At 36.3% G+C, this 26,854-nt stretch overlaps 1 protein-coding gene across 4 annotated transcripts in view; it reads right to left on the bottom strand.

The window, feature by feature from the left end:
- The window catches only part of IPO8 (importin 8), a 179,114-nt gene that overhangs the window by 57,503 nt on the left and 94,757 nt on the right, over window positions 1–26,854 (bottom strand). For all 4 annotated transcript variants that reach the window (XR_011977119.1, XM_072654411.1, XM_072654412.1 and 1 more), the window contains exons 9-13: window positions 10,256–10,390; window positions 8,621–8,720; window positions 5,266–5,342; window positions 4,828–4,944; window positions 3,655–3,744 (exon numbers count right to left, since the gene is read on the bottom strand). Coding sequence is in view for 3 of the 4 variants with exons in the window: in XM_072654411.1 (XP_072510512.1) it covers window positions 3,655–3,744; window positions 4,828–4,944; window positions 5,266–5,342; window positions 8,621–8,720; window positions 10,256–10,390 (519 nt within the window). In the remaining variant the exon portion in view is untranslated. The remainder of the gene's footprint in view (window positions 1–3,654; window positions 3,745–4,827; window positions 4,945–5,265; window positions 5,343–8,620; window positions 8,721–10,255; window positions 10,391–26,854) is intronic.

The following is a 26,854-nucleotide window of genomic DNA, read 5'->3' as shown; positions in this document are numbered from 1 at the left end:
ATGATAATAGATAACTTTGCATAATGCTTAAGATATATAAAAAACGCATTCTGCACATCAGTCCTATGAGGTAGGTAATACACAAATACCATTATCCACGCTTTATAACTGAAGAAACATCTCATTATAATTTTTACAATTCCATCTCTTCCTCTGCCTCTACCCTAGGCCTATCCTTCATTTTCACCATGACCTCCATTCCCACCGATGAGGTGCTTGGTGGCATGTACTTGGGCCCCAATTCTGAAATCACATTTCTCTTTAAAAATCACATTTCTCCCTAGCCTCAAAATACTATCTCAGGCAGTTTCTCCCCCAAAGACACAGCCTGCCCTAGCAACAACCATTATTTCCCCTCCTGCTATAGCAGCCAGCTGCACCTATAGAACTCATTAGGCTTAACCAGCTGTGTACTGGCTTAATGGACTGTGCACTGGGTCATACCGACATTTACTGCTCACTGAGCAATCATATGTATCCTAGACTTGGTCATACCTATACTCCCTTACATTTATCTTGTTTTACAAGATATTGATGAGAACAACCTGGTTTTTCTGAGCCAGCCCTGACTTCTGGTTGACTTAGTGACATTTCAGGCCTAAAACCATACCTCCAGGTAGCCTCCTCTTGGGCTACTTCCCAATGAATTCTGGATAAAATACCTGTGCAATAGATAACAGAAGTGCATGTTCCTTTAAGAAATGACCACTCTTTAACCACTCCCTAATCCCACCCCAAACACCTAGTTAGAATATTTGGCACAAATGATACTATAGAATATTCTACATAAACTTTCCCTGCACCCCTTTAAGGTTACAGGTTCCCTAAGAACTCTTGTCTGCTGAAAAGCATAATAAATCTTTAATTGAATTCAACAATGCTTGAGTTCGTGAATTCTTCTCCAGATGACATGTCCCTGGTACCCCTGTCTTTGTGGGGGTCTCATACCCCCTTTCCTGCCCTCACCACACTATTCCTCAGTTTACTCCCAGATCATCATCATACTAACTATACTCTCTTTCCTTCCCTACCTTGAACGCTTAGTGAACCAGTTTAGTTCTCCTACACTAGTTCATTGAACCCCTTATCCTACCTCTGATCATGTCTTGCCAAGGCCTCCCCTTAGATTATTCCTACCATCTGCTACCTTTGCTCCTATTCATATGATGCAAATGAGTCATGGGAAAAATATCACAAAGCTGTGCTGAGTGTTTGTCCACTACAAATTTATGTTGCACAATCCCAACTGAGCTCTCAAAGCAACATGGCAATTCCTTTTACCCTTCCCTAATTATATCCCTAATAGGGCAGTGCAAAATAGACCACAGAGTCTACTCTAAATTTTTTCATCCCTCCTCAAGTCTTCCATGGCACCCCAGGCCCCAACCCTCTCATCTGAAGACTCTGCTTCCTACTTCATTGAAAATAATTGAAGTCATTCCCTTAGAGTTCCCTCTCCTTCCCTCCCACTCAACATCATTCAGATGCCTTCCTACAGTATTTCTTCCTTCACCCACAGTTATTATGAATAGGTGGCCCTTATCTTTGCCAAGGCAAATCTCTCTATATGCAACCTTGATTCCATTCTAGTCCTTCTCCAGTAGATCACCCCCTCTATCATCCTGTATGCTTCAAGTCTCTCCAATTAAACTTCTACTCAGCTTCTGAAATATCTTCCTAAAGTATAGGTCTAACCATGTCACCACCACCACCAACCCTTACTCAATAAACTCCAGTTGCTCTCTAGTACTGCCAGGGTCAAATATAAAATCTTCCACAACTTCGCCCCTTCCTACCTTTCCAGTATTCTCACATTTTACTTGCAGCCATGTAATCTATGGTTCAAAAAGACCAGTCTTCTGGTTATTCCTCTCACACAACACTACATCTCCTAAATGGACTTTTTTATGGTCTTTCTTCCATGCCTGGAATGTTTTCCCTCCTCACCTCTGCTTCCTGAACTTCCTGGCTTTCTTCAGAAGTCAGCTCAAATTTTCCCTTCTTCAGGAAGTCATTCCAAGTCCCTCCCCACCTTAAATCTGCTAGTGTTTTCTCTCTGAGATTATCTTCCAATTATACTGCACAGTTTTTATACACAGAGTTTTGCGATTACAAGGTAAGACCCCTGAGTGCAGGAATTGTACTTTCTTTTTATTTCCAGCACTTAACACAGTTACTGGCACATACATGCTTAATAAATAATTGGTGACTGACTACAAAGATACTACATTTAAAAAGAAAAAAAGAAAAGAAGCACCCAGGAATAGTACCAAATTCTGCAAAGGAGCTAAGAAACTATTACAACATATAGAATAGGGATTAGACATGCTCTGCTTATGTCCAGAATGAAGAACCTGGACCCATGGCTGTAAATTAGATAAACATTTTAGCAGTGTATTAAAAATAATCCTAAAAACAAGAATAGTTCAATACTAGACTGAACTGTCTAATGAGGCAGTAAGTTCTAGATTCTCTTTGAGAAGTTAGCAATAGGGATAGTCACTTGTGAGGGATGATTTAGAGAGCACACCTGGTTCAGATACAGAGCTATTTCTGAGGTATATGTCGGACCAGTATAATTCTATTCTAAAATTCTAAAATAAGCTCCTTAGGTTAGAGACTACATTTTATTTATCCTAATATACCTTGATGCCTTACGCCCATTTGAAACTTGATGTATGTTCTTGAACTTAAATGAAGCATAACTTTTAAAAAAGTTAAGGAAGAGAATGCCTAAGAAAAAGCCATAATGTTACATCCTTTAAGGATAAGAGAATCAATCAATGAACAATTAATTTACATAACTACATTATCATCCAGTCCAAACTTCTCTTTTTTCAACAAGAATGTCCTTAACCATTCTGGTTCCTGGTGATGATCACTTTCTTTTCACAAATACTTAAAAATTGTTGACTAATTTTTTAAAATTGTTTTCTATGTGGTTTAATTTAATTACCAGTCTTTTTTTAATCTAAAAAATCCAATCTAGAAAAAAAATCCTGAAAAACTAGGGAAAATCTCACCAAATGGAAGTACAAAACTTACTAAAAATGGATACAAAGGTAAATTTAGGTACAGTATTTATTTTTTATTCCTCTACATAATTACTTGATAGACAATTATGAAAATTATATAATAGTTTCAAAAAAGGGTAATCATAACAAAGTTTTCATTTACCTAATATCGAACATAGCATAAGGTTACCAAACAGTAATCACTTATTTAAATGCTGTACCTGTAATAATATACTGGACATTAATAAGCATGTAATTAATTTACTTTTATATCTGATACATCATGCAGGCATGGTTAGAATTAGATAAGAAATTAAAATTCCTAGAACTGAAACTCAATACTTTCTAGCTTGTGGTTTACATACTTAATGAAAGCTCCTAAAATACCTTTTGCTTGTCCAGAATTTTGTCTTTTCTTATTTGAAAAATCCAGCATAGAAGATTGAGTCTAAAGGATGCATTTTAGGAAAACAGTTTTAAGATACAAATTTTAGATCTAACACTGCCAACATGAAACTGAATTGAAATTAGTACATTTTTAAACATAGTAATAAATTTTTTTCAAGAAAAGAGGAAATACAGTTCAGCATTCTTCACTTAGGGATCTTAAACAAGTAAAAAAATACAACTATAAACTTACTCTTGCTCTGAGGTATCCCAGGTTAGACAAAAACAATGGAAACACATGATTCTGCAGCATTAATTCCATTTGGTCCTTGAATATACTCTTCTGTAGAAAGGAAAAATGTAACTTCCATCATCTCATTTCATATTTATTTGTATGAACCACTTTTGATGGATTCAACTAGATGAATGAATACTATGTTCAGACAGGTGAAATCAAAACATGTTGTACAATTTTTAAATTTAAAAATATTACCTCAAATGAATTTAAATTAGATTTTTTTTTGAAGAAAATGCTAGATTTCATGAATAAAAGTCTCTTTTAGTACCCTTCTTTTCTTAATTTCTTAATGAAAGACAAATACACATCATTAAGAATTTGAGATTTTTCATGGAGAAATAGTGTTTATTCTACTACATAATAATTTTTAAAAATTTACTCCCTTGTATACAATACTATAAGATTCCTATGGGGAGAAATTAAAGAACAGAGAAGTCTTTGAGGGTATCAGTAACTACCTACTGAAAAATCATTTGTAATACAAAAAAAGTCCATCAATTGATAATTGACTGATTCAAATTAGCAAGAAAAAAAGACTTAGTGCCCATGAAAATTTACTAAAAATCTACAAAATGAGGAACTTAGACCAGATGGCCTGAGACCAGGAACTGAGACCAGATTTCTTCTCTCAATCTATAAGACTCTTCTTTTCTAGATTTCTTAATTTAGATATTTACAGCTTTCTGATACATATAACAGAAGAAATAAGAGAGAAAATTCAATGCAATTAATTTTTTTGCTCTATACAAGCTCTGAAAAAAAATGTTTATAGAGGAAAAGACCAAAACTTTTGTTCAAAATAAACATTCATGGACAAATGTGCTCCAACACCATATAAAAATCAAAATTTACCCTAAAAACATTTAAGCTCAGGTGTCAGGCAAAGGTTGACATTTTTTTAAAGTCGTATTTTAAAGTGTTTCACAGATCACATTTAGTTGAAAAATACACCAAGAAACAAGAACATAGCCACTATTGCTTATAGTTTTTCAAAAAGAAATAAAAGAATCTTTTGCCCTATAAAAAGTTTCAATCTACCTAACTATCTTATTCACCCCCCCCCCCAATCAAAATAAGAGAAAACCCTATTAAATACTATATTAAGAGTATTAAATTTAAGATCTTAACCTTCAATAAAATATCAGCTAGGGAACCTATCACATGCAATGCTCCATCTTTCTTCCTGGGGTCAAAGTTCGGTTCTGTAAGGATTTGATAACAGAACGACATCATTTTGGGCAACACCTGAAGAGAAGAATTATACCAATTTTAGTCAACATGAATTCTAAAATGCCTTCTAATTTTAATATCACTTTTGAAAACCAAAGTTTAAAAGCAGTTTTCAAAGAAATAAAACCATCATATTACTATGTATTAATAAAAATTTGCCAGTCTAATAGAAATGATACACTATATTAAGGAATGTAACAAAATAATACCAATAACATTAAGCTCTTTCCATTGCTCATGACACAAAAACACTCCCAAGTAACTGACTTCAAACAATATTTTTCTTTTGCCAAAACTCATAATTGGGAAAGTGTTTAAAATGGTTAAACTGCATACCTCTTTTCTTTTCTTTGCTGCAGTATATAACAGATTCTGAGCTGCTGTTGTTGGAGATGCATAATCTTCAAAAACATCTAAGATTGCAAATAATTAAACTGTTACTAAAATATTTTTTCATTATAGATTTAAAGGCCTTATGCAATTATGTCTTACTCTACAACATAACAAGAAAAGGAAAATTTATTCTACTATATAAGATACTTGTTTTTAATAATGAAAAATTGAAGCACACAGAGGTCTTTCAGTGCAACAGTAACTATCTACTGAAAAAAAATCATCTAACACAACAGATGTTTATAAGGTTATCTGGAGTGATTTCTTTAAATTAGCATAAACAGGGAAGCCTAGTAGTGATGAATATTACCTTGAAATTTAATAAAGTATTTTATGTCATGAAATTTTTAGTACAAAGAATTCTTGCATAAAACATTCAGTAAGGATAGGTTATATAAGAAAACTATCTGACAGATTTCAAAGTATTTGAAAATGTCCATTATTATATATAAAGATACTAATCTCAGTCCTTAATATATAATAAGTAAAATTTAAATATCTGTAGAATTCAAAGGCAATCATTCATAGCAAGCCACTTACTGAACACTGGAGAGCTTTCCTCAAACAAATTATTATATAATTTATAGCATAAATATAAACACAACCCTCTAGGGAGGATTCATCAACTAGGGTTGATGAATATGTCAATTATTCTTCACTACTATTAATGCTCAAGTAAAAGTAAAAATCTATACAAAATCGTGATGACTATGAATTAGTCATAAAGAATGGAAATAAAGAAGGAAAAAGTATTTTAACCATAAGTAATATAATCATGATATACTGGAGAGGTCTAGATGAGGCAACAGAATGCTTTCAAATCCTGCCCCTGAGTCATACTAGTTCTGCAAACATGAGTAAATCACCTGACTTCTCAGTATTTCGGACCACTCTCTGACTCTAAAATGAAACCAAGTTGCTATTCTAGATAATGGAAAGAGGTCTACCCAGGAGTGCCCCATACTGATGAAATAAGAGGTTCAGACAAAATTATTATGTATACGTGTGTATGTGCAGATGTGTATATATGCATATATTATACACACATGTATACATACTATACGTATTCACATCTAAAACATGATTGACAAAATGTCAGTCAGCTAACTTAAAGTTCTTCTAAATACATAATTTGAAAAATGATGTAACGATATCATTGCTGAATAACAATGATATCATTAAGGATAAATTAATACGGTAAGGACATATGAGAAACTAAACAAATACATGCTAACAATATAAATACATTGTTTTAATCCAGCTTAAATAGCCCATTCCAAAGAGATTTTGGATCTTGATATTATACCTTTAAAAGGACCACAGAAAATTGGAAAAGTTTAGCTATAGGAAAGAAAAAGTCTTTAACAATTAAGTTCCATGGGAGAAAAGAGGTTGTGATGTACTTTGACAGAACTACATGAACAACAGTTTAAGGAAATGTCTAAAGGATAACTGAAAAACTGTTTTGGAGGAAGACTTTTACCCAATTTAGGGGTGGATGGGAGAGAAATAGGAGGGCTAAGGATAAATTAGCAAAAAGGATCTTTGAAGCATTTTTCTAACGTACAAAAGTGAAAAAAGGAGGGTCAAAAAAAATTACAAAAACGCAAAACAGTTTTGAAAGTCAGACACTGGTATTATTTATTTATTTTCTTTTTTTAAAAGGAAGCTAATAATAACAGAGATTTTTCCTTGATAATTTTTTGAAAGATGATGTTTAGGTTCCTTTTTTGATCATGGCTTTCAGGTAGTCCAACAGGTAATATTTCAGGAAGGTGATAAGAAAACAGATGGGGGCGAGGGGTGATAGAAGGGAGGGCAGATTGAGTGAATGACATCTTGGGGTGGGGGAAGGGAGAGATGGAGAGAAAATATGAAACTCAAAATCTTGTGGAAGTGAATGCTAAAACCTGAAAATTAATTGATTAATTAATTAATAACAAAAAATAAGCTTCAATCTGCATTCAGACTCCATCAGTTCTTTCTCTGGAGAGGGACAGCATTTTTCATCATAAGTCCTACAGAATTATATAGACATCTTTAAAAGAATGTCTTCACATGCTTTAAAAAAAGTAGTAAAAAGTTTTTTTAAAAAAACCTAACAATTTAGCATAAATGTGAATTGGTAAGGAAACTACCTTAAAGATCTGCAAAAGATTATCATTAGTATACCTTGTGAAAAAGCAGAGTTTATTGATCGAATATAAAATAACTAGTAGATATTGTGGGAGTCTGCTCTTGAGCCAACTAGGCCCAAAAAAATATTTGTAGGCAACTCGTTATAAGAAAAAGTTCCAAGTAATACAAAGTCTTGTTAAGATTCTGAGCTACTCTTTTAACGGTGGCAAAGAATTGGAAATTGAGGGGATGGACATCAAATGGGGAATGGCTGAACAAGTTGTTGTATATGATTGTGATGGAATACTACTATGCCATAAGAAATGACAAGAAGGATGATTTCAGAAAAACCTGGAGAGACTTATAAGAACCGATGCAAAGTGAAATGAGCAAAACCAGATAAACACTGTATTTAGCAACAGCAATATTATATAATGATCAACTGTGAATGACTTAGCTATTTTCAGCAATATAAGATCCAAGATAATTCTAAAGAACTTATGATGAAAAATACTAGCCAAGAAAAAAATAATGCAGTTGGAATGCAGATTGAAGCATACTTTTTTTTTACTTTATTTTCGTTGGGGTTTTTTGGTCTGTATTTTCTTTCACAACATGACTAACCTAGAAATAGGTTTTGCATTACTGCACAAGTATAACATATCAAATTGCTTGCTTTCTCATTGCTGGGGGATAGAGGGAGGCAGGGAGTGAGACAGAGAACTTGGAACTCAAAATTGTTTAAAATGAATGTTAAAAGTTATTTTTACATGTGATTGTGGGCGCAGGAGGAGAGATAAAATATTAAACTTAAAAAAAGAAAGATTCAGAGCTAGTCAGGGTGGGATAGACCAAAAGAAACCTCTGACACCTCTCTAAAACAACTGGAGCCAACAGCAATATTCCAAAGAATCATTCAATTAAGAAGAAACTATCCTATGTACGGATGCAAAAGTTATAAGCAAGGCAGTACAAAAAAGTTCTCACTACAAAGTTTCCAAGTCTAAGATAAGTGCCCACTGCCATATGAATAAGTTTAGCAATAAAATATATAATATGAATTCTACATAATGCAATTTTATGTGTATAGCTAAAGAGATCTCTTAATTTAAATAATTTTAATAATAACTAAAGAATTTCTAAAAGAGTAATAGATGAGAAACAAAACCATCTCAATTACCAAACTTCATTCGTATATATTCATATGGATCCTCTTGCCATAGCTCTTCATCCTCATCTTTATAACACATCACAGTGAAAATCACATCTTCACATATATTCTAAGAGCAAGGAAACCCAAAAAAAAAAAAAAAAAAAAAAAGAATGTAGGCTTGTCTACATTTTGGCAGTATCATTGTATCATTATCATTTTAACATTTTACTCCACAATGATTCTATTGAAAAAAAAAAGACATCTGTATTCACTAAAAGAAGAAACGGGATTTATAAAGAGCTATTGATTCACTGAACAAAGAAAAAAAGGCTTAAAAAAATGGCACAAAAGTAAAAAGACTTTAAAGAGAGATATAAAATATTAAATTAAACCAAGACATCATTGGCTTCAAGACAGGGGACCTGTGTTCAAATCCCACCTCTGACATTTGCTCCCTGTGTCATCTTGAGAAAGTTACTTAAGCTTCCTTGGCCTCAGTTTCTATATTTAAAAATAACAGAGTGGACTAGATGATTTCTGAGATCCCTGAAAGCTCCAGATCTTTGATTCCAAAGGCCAAAGAGTCCGAAGTCCTACACCAAAGCCTCATAAAATACACTTCTATAGGGTATCAAAGAATTTTTTTTTATAATTTGAGTCAAATTTGAGGCAACATATCACCTCAACTTTGCAATTAAGTACTAAAAATTAATATCTTCATTATGAGAGGCAAAAAGGGTATTAAAAAATTAAAAATATCATTTCTCTCTCTTGCACGAAAATATTCCTTCAGCAGAACAAGTGAGCGAATTTATAGGATGACAGAATACAGTATAACGTAAAAAAAATTTTAAAACATTAATGTCATAACTACAGCTATGCAGATGTGATTTTCATCACAAAAAGCATAGCAAAAACAATTAATTTTCCTCAAACACTTAAGAAACCATTTTTATGGTTATCATATGGAAGACTCAGAATGGACTTGTCCATTGTTTCAAAGCAAGAAAAAAATTCATTTATTAACTAAGTTCCTAAAATCTCTTCAATTACTCAAATTATTTGTATAAAAATGAGGATTTGTTCAGAATCTGCTTTTTCGCACATAAAAGTCACAACTTTAAATACTAGCATTAAGATGAACACCAAACATTACAATCAGAAATTTGCAAGTGGAAGTACAGAATCACAGTCTAAAAGGGGAAAGAACTTGCAAACAAAATACCAAATATCACAGCAACCTCTACGAAACTTCACTATTATATAAATAGCTAGTACATTTTTTTCACAGAGTCCAAAGTGCTTTCATGATATACCACATCTGATCCTCTTAACAACCCAGTAGACTAGAAAGACAGTATCACTTGGCCCATGTTGAAATCAAAATTCAGAAGAGTTAAGTAATTTGTTCAAAATCATTCAGATGGCAAAATCTGAAACTAAAACAAAGATCTTGTCACCCTTGCTCCAGCCCTCTTGCTATAATACCACTAACGGTCTCAATTTTCCTCCCAATCACATCAAACTATCCCATTTCTTTTGGCACCATTATGCACTTAAGGATATTAAAAAATCCCCACAAATCGTACCTAATATTATCTTGCCTGGAAGTTCTAACTTAAGCAGAAAACAAATTTCAAAGAATTTTAGGTTGACACTGACCTGTATATGTGGCTTCATCTGTTTCCAGGTTATAGAATGAATTACCCCTTGGTTAAGATAGTTCAGTGTTTGCTGAAGAACACGTGGAGCTACATATTCTTTCTGTCTATACTGGTTTAAAATTTTTAAAAGTACCTAAGAAAAGTTTTTAGGAAAGAAAAAAAGTATTATAAACAGACTACAGTCACAGAATTTTAGAGGTAGATGCAACTTCAGAGACAAGCTATACAAACTCCTTCAATTTATAGATGACGAGTGATATCCAATTCAGCCTCAGATCAGAGAATGCAGAATGTATTCAAGTTTTCTAACTCTTAGAAGTAGAATGCTACTTCTATTACATACAACAAATTATTATTGAATTGGTTAAATAAAATAATGTACCTTTAACATAAATGTAGTATGTAAATAGGTATTAATAGGTGTCAAGTCAAATCAAACAACATTTCTTAAGGGTTACTATGTATAAGGCACTGTGCTAAGGATTCAGAAACAAATACAAGACGAAAAAAAGAAAGAAAACAAAAAGACAGTGTCTGCCTTTGAGGAGCTTTCAATCTAAAAAGAGAAAAAAACACCTAAAAGGAAACTGAAGTTAAGATGGGAAAGAAAAAGTCAAGGGGGAGAAGAGGGGAGTCCACAGAGGAATTAATGGGTAAAAGCAGCTGGCTTGGGCACTTTCCTTAAAATGGGGATTCTAAGGACCTGGCTGACCAATCCAAGTAAAGAGATGAAGGGGCACAGTTTGATTTATAATCAAACTGATTTATGAATCAAGGAAGGAATTTAATTCATATCTTAAACTCTAGGTTTACAAAATCTCTCAGTGAGACAGTCAATTTCAAGACCCAGGCCTGTTCCACTGCAAGACTAGGTTAAAAATAAATGTACTAATAAAAGTATATTTTTGAAAATAAAAACCAGTGGGAGGTGGAGTCAAGATGTCAGAGTAAAAAGACACATATACTCTAGCTCTCTGCCCACAGCCCATAAAATACCAGTAAAGAAAGACTCTCAACAAATTCTAGAGCAATAGAAGCCACAGAACAATGGAGTGGAGATTTCCAGCCCAGGGTAACCTGGAGGGCTGAAGGGAAGGGTCTGTCGCACTGAACACGGAACGGAGCTGAGCCCAGCCTTGGCCCCGCAGCACCGGGAGGAGCAGGATGAGAGTAGGTTTCAGGGACAGAATCCCTGGTGGCAGCAGGAGTTTGCAGATCCACTAACCCATAGGTGCCAAAAGGTCAAAGAGAGGGCTTTTTCAACCAGAGAAAGAAGAAAGCAGGGTCTTCCACTAGCCCTGGCCACAGGTGGCAACGGGAGCAGCAGCAACAGCAGTGGGCAGGTGGCTGTGGTGGACCCAGTAGCAGCCAGGGTCCACTGTTGGAGAGGCTCAGCTTAAAGTCCCTGGGGGAATTAAGCAGCTGATCTGAGTCTCAGCCCTGAGCACTGTCCTGGGGTGTGGCACAGCTGGAGGCCCTTGAGGAGTAAACTCCTCTCCCTTGATTGTGCCACCTTGGAGGAACTGAGAACTTACAAGTCCCCAGAGTATACCCTACTCTTGACAAAGGACTCAAAAGTCAAGTAACTGGTTGGGAAAATGCTCAAAAAAGGGGAAAAAAAATAAGACTACAGAAGGTTACTTTCTGGGTGAACAAGTATTCTCTCCCATTCTGACCTAGAAAATAGATCCAGGAAAGACAATTTTTAAATTATGGGACTACCTGAAAGCCATGATCAAAAAAAGAGCCTAGACATCATCTTTCATGAAATTATCAAGGAACACTGTCCTGATATCCTAGAACCAGAAGGCAAAATAAATATTGAAAGAATCCACCAATCATCTCCTGAAAGAGATTTGAAAAGAGAAACTCCTAGGAATACTGTGGCCAAATTTCAGAGTTCCAGGTCAAGGAAAAAATATTGCAAGCAGCTAGAAAGAAACAATTCAAGTATTGTGGAAATACAATCAGGATAACACAAGATATAGCAGCTTCTACACTAACGGATCAAAGGGCTTGGAATAGGATATTCCAGAAGTCAAAGGAACTGGGATTAAAACCAAGAATCACCTACCCAGCAAAACTGAGTATAAAAACTTCAGGGGGAAAACTGGTCATTCAGTGAAATGAGGACTTTCAAGCATTCATGATGAAAAGACCAGAAGTGAAAAGAAAATTTGACTTTCAAACACAAGATTCAAGAGAAGCATGAAAAGGTAAACAGGAAAGAGAAATCACAAGGGACTTACTAAAGTTGAACTGCTTATATTCTTACATGGAAAGATAATATTTGTAACTCTTGAAACTTTTCTCAGTATTGGTAGTTGGAGGGATTATACATACACATACACACACACACAGAAAGAGAGACAGAGAGCACAGGGTGAGTTGAATAAGAAGAGATCATACCTAAAAAAATAAAATTAAGGGGTGACAGAGGAATATATTGGGAGGAGAAAGGGAGAAATGGAATGGGGCAAATTATCTCTCATAAAACAGGCAAGAAAGAGCATTTCCAAAGGAGGGGAAAAGAGAGGAGGTGAGAGGGAAAAAGCGAAGCTTACTCTCATCACATTTGGCTCAAGGAAGGAATAACATGCACACTCAATTTGGTATGAAAATCTATCTTACACTACAGGAAAGTAAGAGAGAAGGGGATAAGTTGGGTGGGGGAGATGACGGAAGGGAGGGCAAATGGGAGGAGGGAGCAATTACAAGTAAACACTCTTGGGGAGGGACAAGGTCAAAAGAGAGAATGGGAAGCAGAATAGGATGGAGGGAAATATGGTTAGTCTTACACAACATGACTACTATGGAAATCATTTGCAAAACTACACATATATAGCCTATATTGAATTGCCTGCCTTCTCAGTGGGGATGGGTGGGGAGAGAGGAAGGAAGAGAAGTTGGAACTCAAAGTTTTAGGAACAAACGTTGAGAATTGTTTTTGCATACAACTGGAAAATAAGAAATACAGGTAATGGGGTATAGAAACATCTTGCCCTACACGACAAGAGAAGATGGGGATAAGGGAAGGGAGGGGTGTTAGAAAGGAGGGCACATAGGTAGAAAGGGCAATCAGAATGCAAGGTGTTTTGAGGTGGGGGGAGAGGAGAAATGGGGAGAAAATTTGGAACTCAAAATTTTGTGGAAATGAATGTAGAAAACTTAAAATAAATTAATAAATAAATGAACAAATACATGAATAAATAAATAAGAAAATACAGTTCTTTCCAATCTACTGAGTTTATGCAGATGAGAGGACTATGATGCTTTAATGGGCATTTATTTGAAATTTTGTAAATATACAAATTAGAGAACCAAGATAAGAATTAACTTATAGTGTCAGAAACACTGACATTAAAATATTTAGAGTTATAAGAAAAATAAACATATAGAAGTGAGACTGGTAAAATTCCATTATAATAAAGTTCAAACAGGGATCCAATTTGTCAAGCTAACAGTGCTACAGTTTGAAACAGCAGGGAACACATTTCATGATCCAGATCTCCAAAATCCATGCTGACTTTCTATAAAAGAATGTCACTAATGGTATTGCTCATAATGAAATCCTATGTTGTATGTACAAATTAACATCATAGGAAGATGGTCTGTGCAGTTTTCCCGATCTATGGCAGAAATTGTCTTTTAGAAAGCATTCTCTTTGGATGGATGAATAAGAATCAATTTTCACAAAAGAAAATGTTTCTGTCATAAGACAAAGAGTTCCAAATTATTCAACTTGATCCAATTAGTAACAAACAAAATAAACTGAGATGAGGATAAAAAAGGCATTTTTTTCAAGCAACACTGGGATAAGAGGGGTATCAAAGACGGGGAAAGAGTAATTACTAACAACAGAGAGAAGACAGAGCTACTTAATTTTATTTTGTTTCTGTTTTTTCTGCAAAAGAGAGTATGTTTGAAAAAGAAAATACAAAAAAGTATAAAGGCAAAATAAATAAGACAGTAAGAAGGTACCAAATTGTCTTTATGAATTCAAGTTACTAGGGTCCACAGGAATTATATCTTTGGGTTCTAAAAGAACTAACAAATGTGACAATGTAATAAATGTAACAATGTAACAAACTGAGCCATTGTAAAGATATATGAAAGACTGGAAAATAGGAAAATTACCACAGGCCTGAAGAAGCATGAATTTTCAAGAAAGGAAGAAGAAAAAAATTCTGCAAACTATAGGGCAGCAAAAATGATTTATAGGCCTGCGAAAACACTAAAATGGTCATTAAAGAGACTATAAATATCTTTAAAAGGAAGCACTGTTAATAAAGAGCCAACACTGATTCATCAAGAGCAGGTTATGCACACATTTTCAAACATGTCCATTATGGGAATTTGAGTAGTTTGAAAATATATCTACATTACAATAGTTATTGCCTTTGTTTTCCTTTCTTCCCTCCTTCCTTTCTTCCTTCCTTCCTTTTTCCAATTAGGAAGGAGGGAGAAGAAATGATAGACCTAGTATTGTAAAAAATAATAATAATAAAGATCACTGTAGCACAGAAAAGGAAGGATAAAAGGAAACATAAACAAGACTGCTCTGAAAGTTACATGTTGAATTTATTATACATTTAACAAGAAAGAAAGGCAGCAATAATACTACTGAAAGCCAGGAAGAACTGGGTCAAGTGCCATCTCTGACATATATGGGCTGTGTGACTTTAGATAAATCACTTAATTTACTAGTGCTAAAGGCAACACTTTAAATTGCAGAGAAGATGCCAGTCTGAATTACTGAAGGGGTTTTCCTCTCCCAAAAGTTCCCCACATCAATTAAATCACAGGTCCCTTTTTGAAAGGAAAAGCAAACTACATGTAATGGATATTCATCATTTCATATACATTCCTCTTTTTCCTTTCTATTTTGTCTATGGAAATGTGCTTTTCATTTAGTCTTTGTTAAGTTCAGAAGAAAAAAAATGAAATAAACAAAGACAGGTTATATACCACACTAACCTCATTTCCTTTTCTGAGTATTACTAAAATGAGAGAAATGTTGTAGATATAGTTTGCCCAAATCTTAACAAAACATTTGACAAAACGTATCATACTATTCTTGTGGGAAAAGATGAGAGAGGCAGATCAGTCAATAATAAAATTAGACAGATTTAGAACTGGTTGAACGCCTGGACTGAAAGAGCATTGATCAATGTATTAATGTCAGCGCGGCAGAAGGCCTCCAGTGGAGTACCTTTCATAATCTAGGCTTGACCCTGTGCTATTTAACAATGATAGTATATTCACTAAATTTGCAGATGATGCAGAGCTAGAAGACAAAGTTAGGATCCAAAAAGATCTTGAAAAGCTAGAGCAAAGGTCTGAATCTAAGAAGACGAAAGTCAGCAGAATAAATGTATTCTTACAATTAGGTTAAAAAAAGTTAACATCACAAATACAAAATGTAAACTAGTTTATATGAAAAGGTTATGAGGGTTTTAGTAGAGCAGAAGCTAAATATAAGTCAGCAGGGTAATGTTGTGGCCCAAAAACTAATACAACCTTAAGTTGCATTAACAGAGGAATAAAAAGGCAACAGTCACAAAATAACCATCTATCAAATGCCTACCATGTAACAGGCACCAGGTTGTTTTGGGGATACAAAGAAAGGTAAAAGATAATCCCTTTCTTCGAGGAGTTCACAATCTAATGCAGAAGAAAAAACATGCAGGTATGTACAAACAAATTATACACAGGACAACAGGAGATAATTAACAGAGGGAAAGATTTCCTATAGAAAGTAAAATTTTAGCTAGAACTTCAAAGAAGTAGTCAGGAGGAAACCTTTCTCCTAGGACCGGCAGATAAGGAAGAAGGGCATTCCAGGGATAGGGGACAACCAGAGAAAATGTTCAGGGCCAAGAGACAGAATTATTATTAATAATTATTATTTAAATTAATAATAAGAAAAAGTAGTGCTATTAGTGGAATAGGAATGAGGACAGTGTTACTGTGTTGCAATGTACATGAAGGGATATAATTAGACTGGAAAAGTGGGAAGGGCACCAGGTTATAAAGGACTCTAACATCAAAAGGGATTGTGTATTTGATCCTGAGGAAATGGGGAACCACTGAAGTTTACTGAGTAGGGGGTGACATGTTTGGGCAATCACTTTGGTGGCTGATTAGAGAATGGACAGGACTGGGGAGAGAATTGTGGCACAGATACCAACCATCACGCTACTGCATTAGCTCAGAAGTGAGTTGATAGTACCTTCACTTGGGTGGAAGTAGTATCAGAAGAAAGAAAGGGACATATTCAAGAAATACTGCAAAGGTGAAATCAAGAGGCCTTGACAACAAATTGGATATTGAAGGGTGTAGAGGTGAGAGACAGTGAGAAGAGTCAAAGTACTACACGCTCTATAGTAGATAGTACATCAGTATTCTGCCCTAGTCTGACTACATTCAAATAACCATGTTCAATTCTGGGTGTCATCAGTAATGCTAATGGATAATTGATGAGCTACAGAGAATTCAGAGAAGGGCAACTAATGCCTTGAATCCATGTCTATGTCATGAGGAACTGAAGGAGGAACCAGTCAAGAAGAAGTCAAGGAAGGGGAATGATAACATCTCCAACTAGTTGAAGGATATAGGAGAGTAAAGTGGCAGATGATTTTATATGGGAAAAAATGGCAGAATAAAGCTCTGCTTTCCAGTTACAGGAATGCTGTTTTCTGAATCCAGCCAGCAAAATTCTATGTAAAACTTGTTCAGCCAAGTAGTATATGTAGGTGGTAGAAGCTATTCTTATTCTGTGCCACTGGTGAGTGAAGCACTGGGGGGGGGGGGGGGGGGGGCGCCTTTGCTGAGAAGAAAAAAACACAAAGGGAGGAATTCATCCAGCCTCTGCCTAACACTGAGCTTCCTCCTCTTTTCCTTTTCACGCCCACATTTCTCTCTCATATTGAAATGTAGAAGTATGTATATTGGGGTGATCTTTTAAGGGGACAGAAAGGTTGTTTGCTTTCTTTCTAACTGTAAAGTCTGTGGAGAGGGAATACTTTATTGAACTGACACAAGTTAACACGACTACTATAGAGGCAAAGGGTAGACTTATTCCATATCCTTTTTAATTAGAAATTGTATTATTTTAATTTCTTGTGAAGTGTAAAGTTGTTTTTGTTGAATGTTACTGACTACAATTATCTCAGTACATTTTATGTCCTGAGTCTGAATCACCATTTTGGCTTAGGTAAATCCTGGCCCAAAATAGTTGGCTTTAATATTAAATTTTTGGGGGAGGAGGAGGGGTGAAGTGCTGTGGAAAAAAGGAAGTCTTGGGTGAGTAGATAACCAGACATAGTACCCTGATTTTCCAAGCTGAAGTATTGTCAAAGAATTATGGGAAACTAGTAGAATAACTGGAAAGCTCCTGTTCAACCTATAGAAATGGTAAGTTAGACACTTGAGGAGCTTGACAGGGAAACTAAACATAGGGCAGAACCAAGTATTCTACTGCTCTTAGTGATAAGCTTTGGAAAAGCAGCATTGCCAACCCAAGAAGAGTAACAACAGATTTTTATTTTTTTACTATATTAGAGGGAGAGGGTAAATGAACTTTTGACCATTAAAGACTTATGTCTTGAAAGTGTAAATGTAATTAATAGATCTAATAATTACACAAGTGAAAAAGGCAAAATTAATGGAATAAGATTAATAGGTTTCTAATAAAAAGTATTATTACGCTCTCTAACCCAAAAGTTTGTCAGATGAATGTATTAAAAATGCATTGAAATGCTGCCAAGACTGGAACTTATAGGGAGAAAAAAAAGAGCAAGGATGACAGGTAGAGTATAGCAGATGTTGAGAAAGCTCCAATTTGCCCTCTTAATCACTGTTGCTTCTATTACAACCCAGGCCACTACTTTTCAGGGAGAGACTTCATCTAGAGGGGATTAAGAAAGTAGGAGCTTGTACAGTTCAAGGAGAAACTTAAAAAGCCAGTCAATGAATGATGAGAACAAATAGCAGAGTTTATGATGTAATAGTGACAATTTAAAGTATCTATCAACTACAAGTTTCATCAAAGTAGAGAGCTTACAGATGATTTACTCTTACAAAATAGGTTCAATCAATTGCAGCCCTTTTATCACTTTTTAGGTGGATAAAACTGGAAGTTCTGAATAACTGGCTCCATAAAAATAAATTTCCCCTAAAGCCATTTCTCCAGTGGAGGTCAACAAGGGAGGAAGTTAAATTTTGAAACAGAGGGAGAAAAAAATGGAAGAAGCAGTGTCAGATTTTATATTCTTGGCCTCAAAGGTCACTGCAGATGGCAATACCGGCCATGAAATTAATTTCCCTTCCTCCTTGGAAGGAAAGCTATGGCAAATATGGACAGCATACTAAAAAGCAGAGACACAAACTTACCAACAAAGGTCTGTATAGTCAAAGACATGGTTTTTCTAATAGTAATGTATGGCTGTGAGAGTGGGACTATAAAGGAAAGCAGATCACCACTGAATCAATGCTTTCAAACTGCAGTGCTAGAAAAGATTGTTGAGAGTCTGTCCGACAAAATGGAGATCAAGTCAACCAATACTCACTGAGGAGATCAAGTCAGACCACTCACTGGAAGGAAAGATACTTAAGCTGAAGCTCAAATACTCTGGTCACATAATGAGAAGATGGGATTCACTAGAAGAGATCCTGATGCTGGGAAAGACTGAAGGCAAAAGGAGAATGGGACAGCAGAGGCTGGATAGAGAGTATCATGGAAACAACAAATATGAGTTTCGACAAAATTCAGGAGACAGTGGAGGATACAAGAGGTTGGCATACCATGGCCCATGGGGTCACACATGGGATAAGACTGAAGAAATGAACAACAACAACAGACTGGATTTATATCCCTTCTCCACAATGTCCTTACCCCTACCCAATTCCTATGACCAGTCTGCTTCAGGTAAATCAGGTCCATAGAGTCAACTGGGACTATATTGAAAAAGACCACCCCTTAACCACTCCCTAATCCTACCCAAAAACACCTAGTTAGCATATTTGGCACATGTTTCACTATAGAATATCCTATATAAACTTTCCCTGTACCCCTTTAAGGCTGCCATGTTCCGTAAGAACTTTTGTCCACTGAAAAGCGTAGTAAATCTTTACCCTGACCTCAACAACGCTTGAGTCTGTGAATTCGTCTCCAGGAGACCTGCCTCTGGTACCCTGGTGTTTGTGGGGATCTCATACCCCCCTTCCAGCCCTCATCAACTGTGTCATTCTTGGTGATGATGTGTCATATGAATGACAAGGAACAAATGAACCCAGAGTCTGTCTATGGCTCCCCTGTCCAGATTGAAAATGAACCCAATCTCTAATCTCAGTTGTTCTTATGAGGGTATCAACCTATTAAATTTGGGAAAAGACTCATAATGTACATGATGAGCACTAACATGTCCCACAAACAAATAAGTTTATGTCATAAGAAACATCAACAAAATTCTTCCATTGATCCACGGACCGGGGGGTCAGAGGGCAAGGGAGATGGGATGGGGAGTGCGGGGCGGGGGGGGGGGGGGGGGGGGTAGTTGCACCATCCATTAATTTGGCAAGTCTTCCTACAGACCTTTTTTGTCCTCTCTCTCTCTTCCTGTCTTTCTCTTCCTATATGTCTCTTACCTCCCTATGACACTTAGAAAATAAACTAGATACCCCATCTATGACCATACACTAGTGATAGCAAATTCAAGGGCCTTCAGGTGAACCATGTGACCTGCCAAGAGAGAATCCTTTATCTATTTAGTTGACTGAGTAACTGAGAAAAACTGATCGGTCCTACACTCATTAACTTAGGGGTGATTCCAGATTAATGAGGTAAACTCATACCTGTATTAATCAAAATAAACTGTTGTCCAGGATTGAGCCATTTATGGGCCGAATGCTTAATTACTAAGTTTGTCCACCTTTCATGATATTAAATAAAGCATGCAATTTGAAGTTTTTGTTGTTGCTACTTTGTTTTTTTTGTTTGGTAAAACTTGTGTATTCTTTCAAGGCCTGCGAAATCTTCCTATATCAAGTAGGGCAATTGTTTCCTGGTACCAGTCTTAGTACCCTGATTTACAGCCCCTGATTCTCAATCTGATCCCTCTATGAGTTGCCATGAATCTGGTCTGTATAACCCTTAAAGTAATTCTATCAATCCTTTAATAAGATGAGCAATTGAGGAGATGTCTCCACAAACTCCAGTTGCTTTAAGTCATAACCTAGCTATCTGTTTCTATAATTGTGATTACACTAGTACAGGAATGTTGGGCTTAAAGCCCAAAAGTAAAGAAATTGTGGGGAAACCTTATTGAATTCTTTGGATCTAGCTCTTCAAGGCTGGGAAACTACACCTGTTGCTTAAGAGAACAGATTAACTCAGGACCCAGGTTATACTAATCAGAAGAAATTCAGTCAGCTCTGGACTGATGAAAGGACTGCAATTTTTGTCCCACCATACATCTCAAACAACACAAGGGTCTTATTTGGAAATTGTCTCTGTGCTGGCCAATCAGCTACTATTTCTTTGTTACTTTGTTTGAATCCTATATAAAGTGTAATTACAGACACTCAAGAGGAATGAGTCATCGTCTTTCAGCTCTCCCCTCTGCTGGAAGACATAGTAAACTTTTTTTTAATAAATTATTCCAGTTTAGGAAAGTCTTATTCTAAGCTAATAGTGTACATTATCCTACACTCCCTCCAACAGTGATTATTACATTTTATTGTCATTTTTGCAAATTTTCAGGGTTTGAGATAAAATCTCAGGGTTGATGTGAGTTGCATGTCTCTTATTACTAGTGATTTGAAGCATACATCTGGTTGTGCAGCCATGATTTTGGTTTTTTTCTGAAGGTAATCTGTCAATTCTTTCAACTGGTATTTCATTTTCTGTGCTCAGAAGTTCTGAGCATCTCTCCTCTATTATTTGTTACATTGTAGTGTTAAAGGTTTTTGTACTGCCATATTTTGGGGGGAGACTTAAAATCTTTAGGTTATTTCTACATATCCTGTCTTTTAGATTAGTATGTTTTGCTTCCATAGTAAATATATTTTCTTTTAAAGTGAATGTTGAGTTTTTTGCTGCTCTTCTAAATCTGTATATTTGTATTCCCAATCTATTGTTCTCTCATTTGTTTCTTTGGTAAGAGGTTCTATCCCAGATTCCAGTTTTTGTATTCTGCTCATCATGTTTTGTCATAAATTCTGCTCTTATAATTCTCTTTTCTCTTCTGAACCACTCAGGAACAGTATGTTGTAATTCCATAATCTCTTCACGTTCAACAGGGTCCTCTGTCTCAACAAGCATTGTCATCTTCTTTGTAGTAATTATTCACATAGCTCATTTATGAATTCTGGAGGCCATATTTCCTTCTGTTGTTAATATTTTCCCTGTTGACTTATGTGATTATGTTCAAAGTCTTTTGAGTTTTCTTCTTCCTGAAATCTTTAGTATTTGTCATTTTTTCCTGATTTTCCCATTAACTTTCTGAAGGTTTCCCTGGTGGTAGCTACTTTGGGGGATGTAAGTCAAAGCATCTCAGCCACCTCCCACACTGAGCAATTCAGAATTCACTAACCTAGGTATCTGCAATAATTGAATGACTTTTGGGTGATCAGAACAATGCTGTCTCCTTCAGGTTTAACACACACACATATATACACTCTCTGGATGTCCTAGATGTCCTATCCTGTGGTCCTGTCTCATTTCTTCTGGTGGTCCTGCACCAATAATTCAGAGCTTTGCGGTGCTAATTTGACATGGTTGTTTTTTGTGTTTTTTTTGCTCCAGCAAGTTTTTGCTCCTGAAGGGTGTGAACAGGAAATCACACCTTCATGAAACTTACATGAAAACTAGGTATGTTACAAGAGAAATGAATATGCATGTGGAAATCAAAGCCAGAACAAAAAGTTCACAGTCCTTATAAAAGTTTTCATTTCAAAGAGAGGAGAGGATACAAGGAAGCGGGACAACATGGGAGGGGGAACAGGGTAGCAGAGATGAGGAAAAAAGACAAGACTACTCCCCAACAGGGAATAGCAAGGTGATGGCAAAAGCAGTATTCTTTTCAGGTATGCTTATCTGCAAGGGACTCCAGATGCACAAATGCTACCCCAGCGTGGCATAGACTGGCAAAGCTTGTCTTGCTTCCCAAGGACACACAGGGAGTCTAGCTTAGGGTGCAACAACAAATTATGTCAGCTCAGGGGGTGCTTCATCCTTGGCACATGCACACCCTGGGTCCAGGACTTCTAGAAAATATGATAACTCAAGAAGAGAGGTTAAATTGGATTTAGGGGAAGGGCAGCCATGAGAGATAGGTGAGGGTGAGTAATCTCAGAGTTAATTACTAGCAATTCACGGGAAGAGTTTTGTTTGCTTATTTATTTTAGTTTTTGAATTCTAGGTGTCCACTGTGAAGACATCTGAAGTTGCTATATCTTTGGTGCATAATTTCTATTTCAGATAGGTTTTAAAAGGTTTTGGGGATCAAAGAAAATGTCTAGTCCTCCACTGTTGTTCATATGACTCACAAGTCTACTTCACTGAATTTTAACCCTCAAGTCTAAACAATGAGACTAGTTTACATTAGTGTTTCATCAAAATAATCTAACCCTTGGTTCATTCAGGTAGTTACTGCTGCTAGAACCTGATCAATCAGCTGAACTCCTTTCTTTGTCACAACTGCCTTCCAAACTTTTATGCTTCCCAAGGGAGGTCAAGATAAAAGAGCCTGCCTAGTTAGATCTATTAAGCTTCTACTCAAAAGCTGGTAATGGTGAAAGGTTCCTATGGCTACTTTCAATTTAATTCAACTCAACAAGCATTCATTAAACTTTTACTAGGTGCCAGAAACTATGCTAAGTGCTGGGGATAAAAAGGCAAAATAAATAAATAAAAACAAAACCAGTGCCTATTCGCAAGAAATGCACAGTCTAAAGAAGAAGACAATATGCAAACAACAATCTACAAAGAAGATACACACAGAATAAATTGGAGATAATCTAAAAGGAAGAACATGGGCACTAAGGGAGATCAGAAAAGGCTTCTTTACAGAAGATGGGCTATTTATTAAGAAAGCCAGGAAAGACATGAGAAGACAGACAGATGAGGAAGGAAAGAAATTTAGGAATGGGGGATAGGCAGTGAAAGTACTCAGGATCAAGAGACTGGAAACACAGGAAAACACAAGGTTATGAAGGGATGTGAATGCCAAACAGGATTTTATATTTTATCCTGTAAGTGATAGGGAACCACTGCACTTTATTTAAAAGGTAGATTACATTTTCAGGATCTGGGCCTCAGGAAAATTTTTTGGACAGCTGAGTGGAAAATGGACTGGGGAAGAACTTGAGGCAAGGAAGCCAAGCAGAAGGCTACTGCAATAGTCCAGGCATGAGGTAATAAGGGCCTGCATCAGTAGGATGGTAATGAAAGAAGAAAAGTGTTAAGAAGATAGAACTTGACAACTGATTAGAAGGAGGGCAAGTGAGAGAGACTGAGAAGATGAGGACAACTCTTAGATTTTGAGCTTAGGGTGACTTTGGAGCAATAAATATGGAAAGCATAAAGGGATAGGACATCATTGGGCATCAAAATACTATAACATGCAAGACTAATTCCAGGGAAAATATGCTGACATAGAAAGGAGAAAAAAATTAATATCAAAGAAATAAATGGAAAGAATGAAATCTGAAGACTCAAATCCAACAATGGGTTAAATGAAACCTTAAATGTAAAAGCAGTCCAATCAAATCAAATAGAATGGCAAAATGGATAAGAAAACAAAGTCCAATAAAAGAATCACATCTAAACAAAGAGGGAAAAATTATGTGTGAAGACAGATAGATAGATAGGTAGATAGGTAGATAGGTAGATAGATAGATAGATAGATAGAGAGATAAATAGATAGATAGACAGACAGACAGACAGACAAATATAGATACATATAGAATGAAAATGAGGGAATGGAACAAAATTTACTAGACAACAGATAATTCCAAAATCCAGCAGTCAGAATTCAGCTATCACACAAAGCAAATAAAAATTCACGATGGGAAGAGATAGAGAGAATACATTATGTTTAAAGATACCATGTACAATGAAATGATATCAATAGGATTATAAAACCATAGATATAAAGCTGGAAAGGACTTCAGAAACCATTTAACCTAACCTCAACTTATAGACTTCAAGAATTATGTTAGGCCTTATCCTTTTTTCTCCTATCACTTTCAACAAAAGTCCTTTTTGCTACCACACTGTAGTTTTTCTTGGCCTGGTACCCCCACAAATCTAATCCAGAAACTCTGATGGCAACAAAGGATCAATAAGAGGAAGAGGAATTTGACTTCAGTCAAATAGGAAAAATTCTTATTCCAAAAGGAATAGTTTGCCTTAAGAAGTGACGGGTTTCGCTTTATTGGAGCTGAGACTACATTACCACTTTTCATTACCTCTCAAATTCTCTGAATCTTTGATACCAATATTATCAGTTTTTCTACCCACAGCTAGAAATTTCCTTTACACTATCACAGTTATTAATAATAGCAATTAAATCTATATAAAGTTCAGGTACATAAAGCCTTTCCCACATGTAATAAGCATTTTTTTTACATTGTTATGTAACAGAGAGTTAGTATGATAAAATATCTGTAGTGCTGGCATTGCAATTTGGGGTGCTGGGAACTCTGACGATGTGTTTTGGGGTTGCAGGGAACCCTGAAATGTAAGAGTACAGGGCAAGTATGCCTATAAAGAATTCAACCACTCAAGCCTTCTTTCAGTCAGGGGACAGTTTATTGTAACTCCAATAGGAGCTGGTGATATTCTTAGGGATTCTGTGAATTCAAGGGGGGACAGTGTGAGAGAGGTACTTATGTTTAAAAAAAAAAAAAAACCAGTGAGAAGATCTGGATAGTATTAAGGAGTGGTAACTAGCCTGGGGTAGCCCAGGTGCCACAGTGAAAGGAATTATGTGGTCAGAATTAAGTGGTTGAGGGCCAAAGTGAAAGGACTATTGAGTATCTGGGTGGCCAGAGCCGGGTCAGATGCCTGGGTGAGACACCAGAACTTGACTGAGTGGGAAAATTCAGGGATGGTGTTGCTTTCAAAGACACAGTCTTTTCCTTTCAGGGACCCAGGTCCCATCAACCCATCACTGGAATTAAAGTCAGAGGACCTGGGTTTAAATTCGGGTTCTGACAACCTGATGTGATCTTGGGTAAGTAATTTAACCTCTTTGGGCCTGTTTCCTCATTAAGGACTGAACTAGAGAGTCTCTGACATTCCTTGCAACTCTAAATATATCAGCTATGATCTTAGATAATCTTCATGATAGTCCTGTAATACATGTACTATGGGTATTCTTATCCCTCTTCTACAAAAGAGGAAACTGAAACAAAAAAAGATTGCGAAATTTTTCTACAGACATCCAACTGTTAAGTGTCAGAAATGGGATGTGAATACACATCTTTTTAGAATTCTTTATATTATAACACACAAGAGGAAAAAGGACCAAGACACCAATTAGGACCAAATGCAATAAAATTCGAATGTTGCCAGGCCTAGAGGCCTGAGGGCTACCCGAGTCTTCTTACCTCACCTCCCGAGGTCTTCGGTTGGCCAAACCGGATGCTCGTATGAGAGAAAGGACGTTCCAGAGTCGAACAAGGGTTGAGCTTTATTTCAGGGTCTAGTTACAAGTGCAGGGGAATTCTTCCTTAGGAGGGAAAGAGAAAGATCTCCCAAGGAGGCAAAGATCTTACAATAAGAGATTGGAAGTAGAAGTGTAAGTGGGGAGAGAGGGGGAGGGGAGAGAGGAGAGAGGAAAAGCGGAGCCTTGTTGTCCTCACCGCTCTGCGCCCCTCCACCCAAGAGAGCTTTCAGGCTTTCCTGATCCTACTTAAACTCTTCAGCAGCATAGTTTGCATCTGAATACCGTGCTGTTAGATAACAATAGTGTGCCCAGATCCGGGACAATCTCGAGGGCGGGGAGAGCTCTCTCCCATCACGTTTCTCACGGGAAGAGGGGGAAATACACGAGATAGCTCGGTTCACCTCGATTCCCAGTCGTTTCCTGGGGGGTCTCGTGAGAACTCTAAGATTTAGAAGTTCCCACCTTTACCCGCCCGAGACTGTCCACATGGAATTGAGCTTCCAACCCTAGCAAAATGTAGATACTGTCCCTCAAAACAATCATATGCTTCTTCTGTGCAGATCAAAAACAAAATACTAACAATATCTAACATATGCATAGATTTTTCCTCAAATTAGGACTCCTTCCTCCCAAATTCTTTTTATGATACAAATACAGTTTTGATACCTAAATCAGTAAGAGCCGAAACAGAGAAAGAAAATTATAGACCAATTTCTCTAATGAATATAGATGCAAAAATTTTAAATAAGATTTTGGCAAAAAGAATACAGCAACTTATCAAGAGACATTATGATCAGGTGCGATTCATACCAGGAATGCAGGGCTGGTTCAATATTAGGAAAACTATTATGATTATTGATCATATCAACAGCATATCTCAATAGATGCAGAAAAAGCTTTTGACAAAATACAACACCTATTCC

Source organism: Notamacropus eugenii, chromosome 3 (assembly GCF_028372415.1).
Source record: "Notamacropus eugenii isolate mMacEug1 chromosome 3, mMacEug1.pri_v2, whole genome shotgun sequence".
Lineage (NCBI taxonomy): Eukaryota > Metazoa > Chordata > Mammalia > Diprotodontia > Macropodidae > Notamacropus > Notamacropus eugenii.
This window is presented reverse-complemented; position numbering and strand designations above follow the sequence as displayed.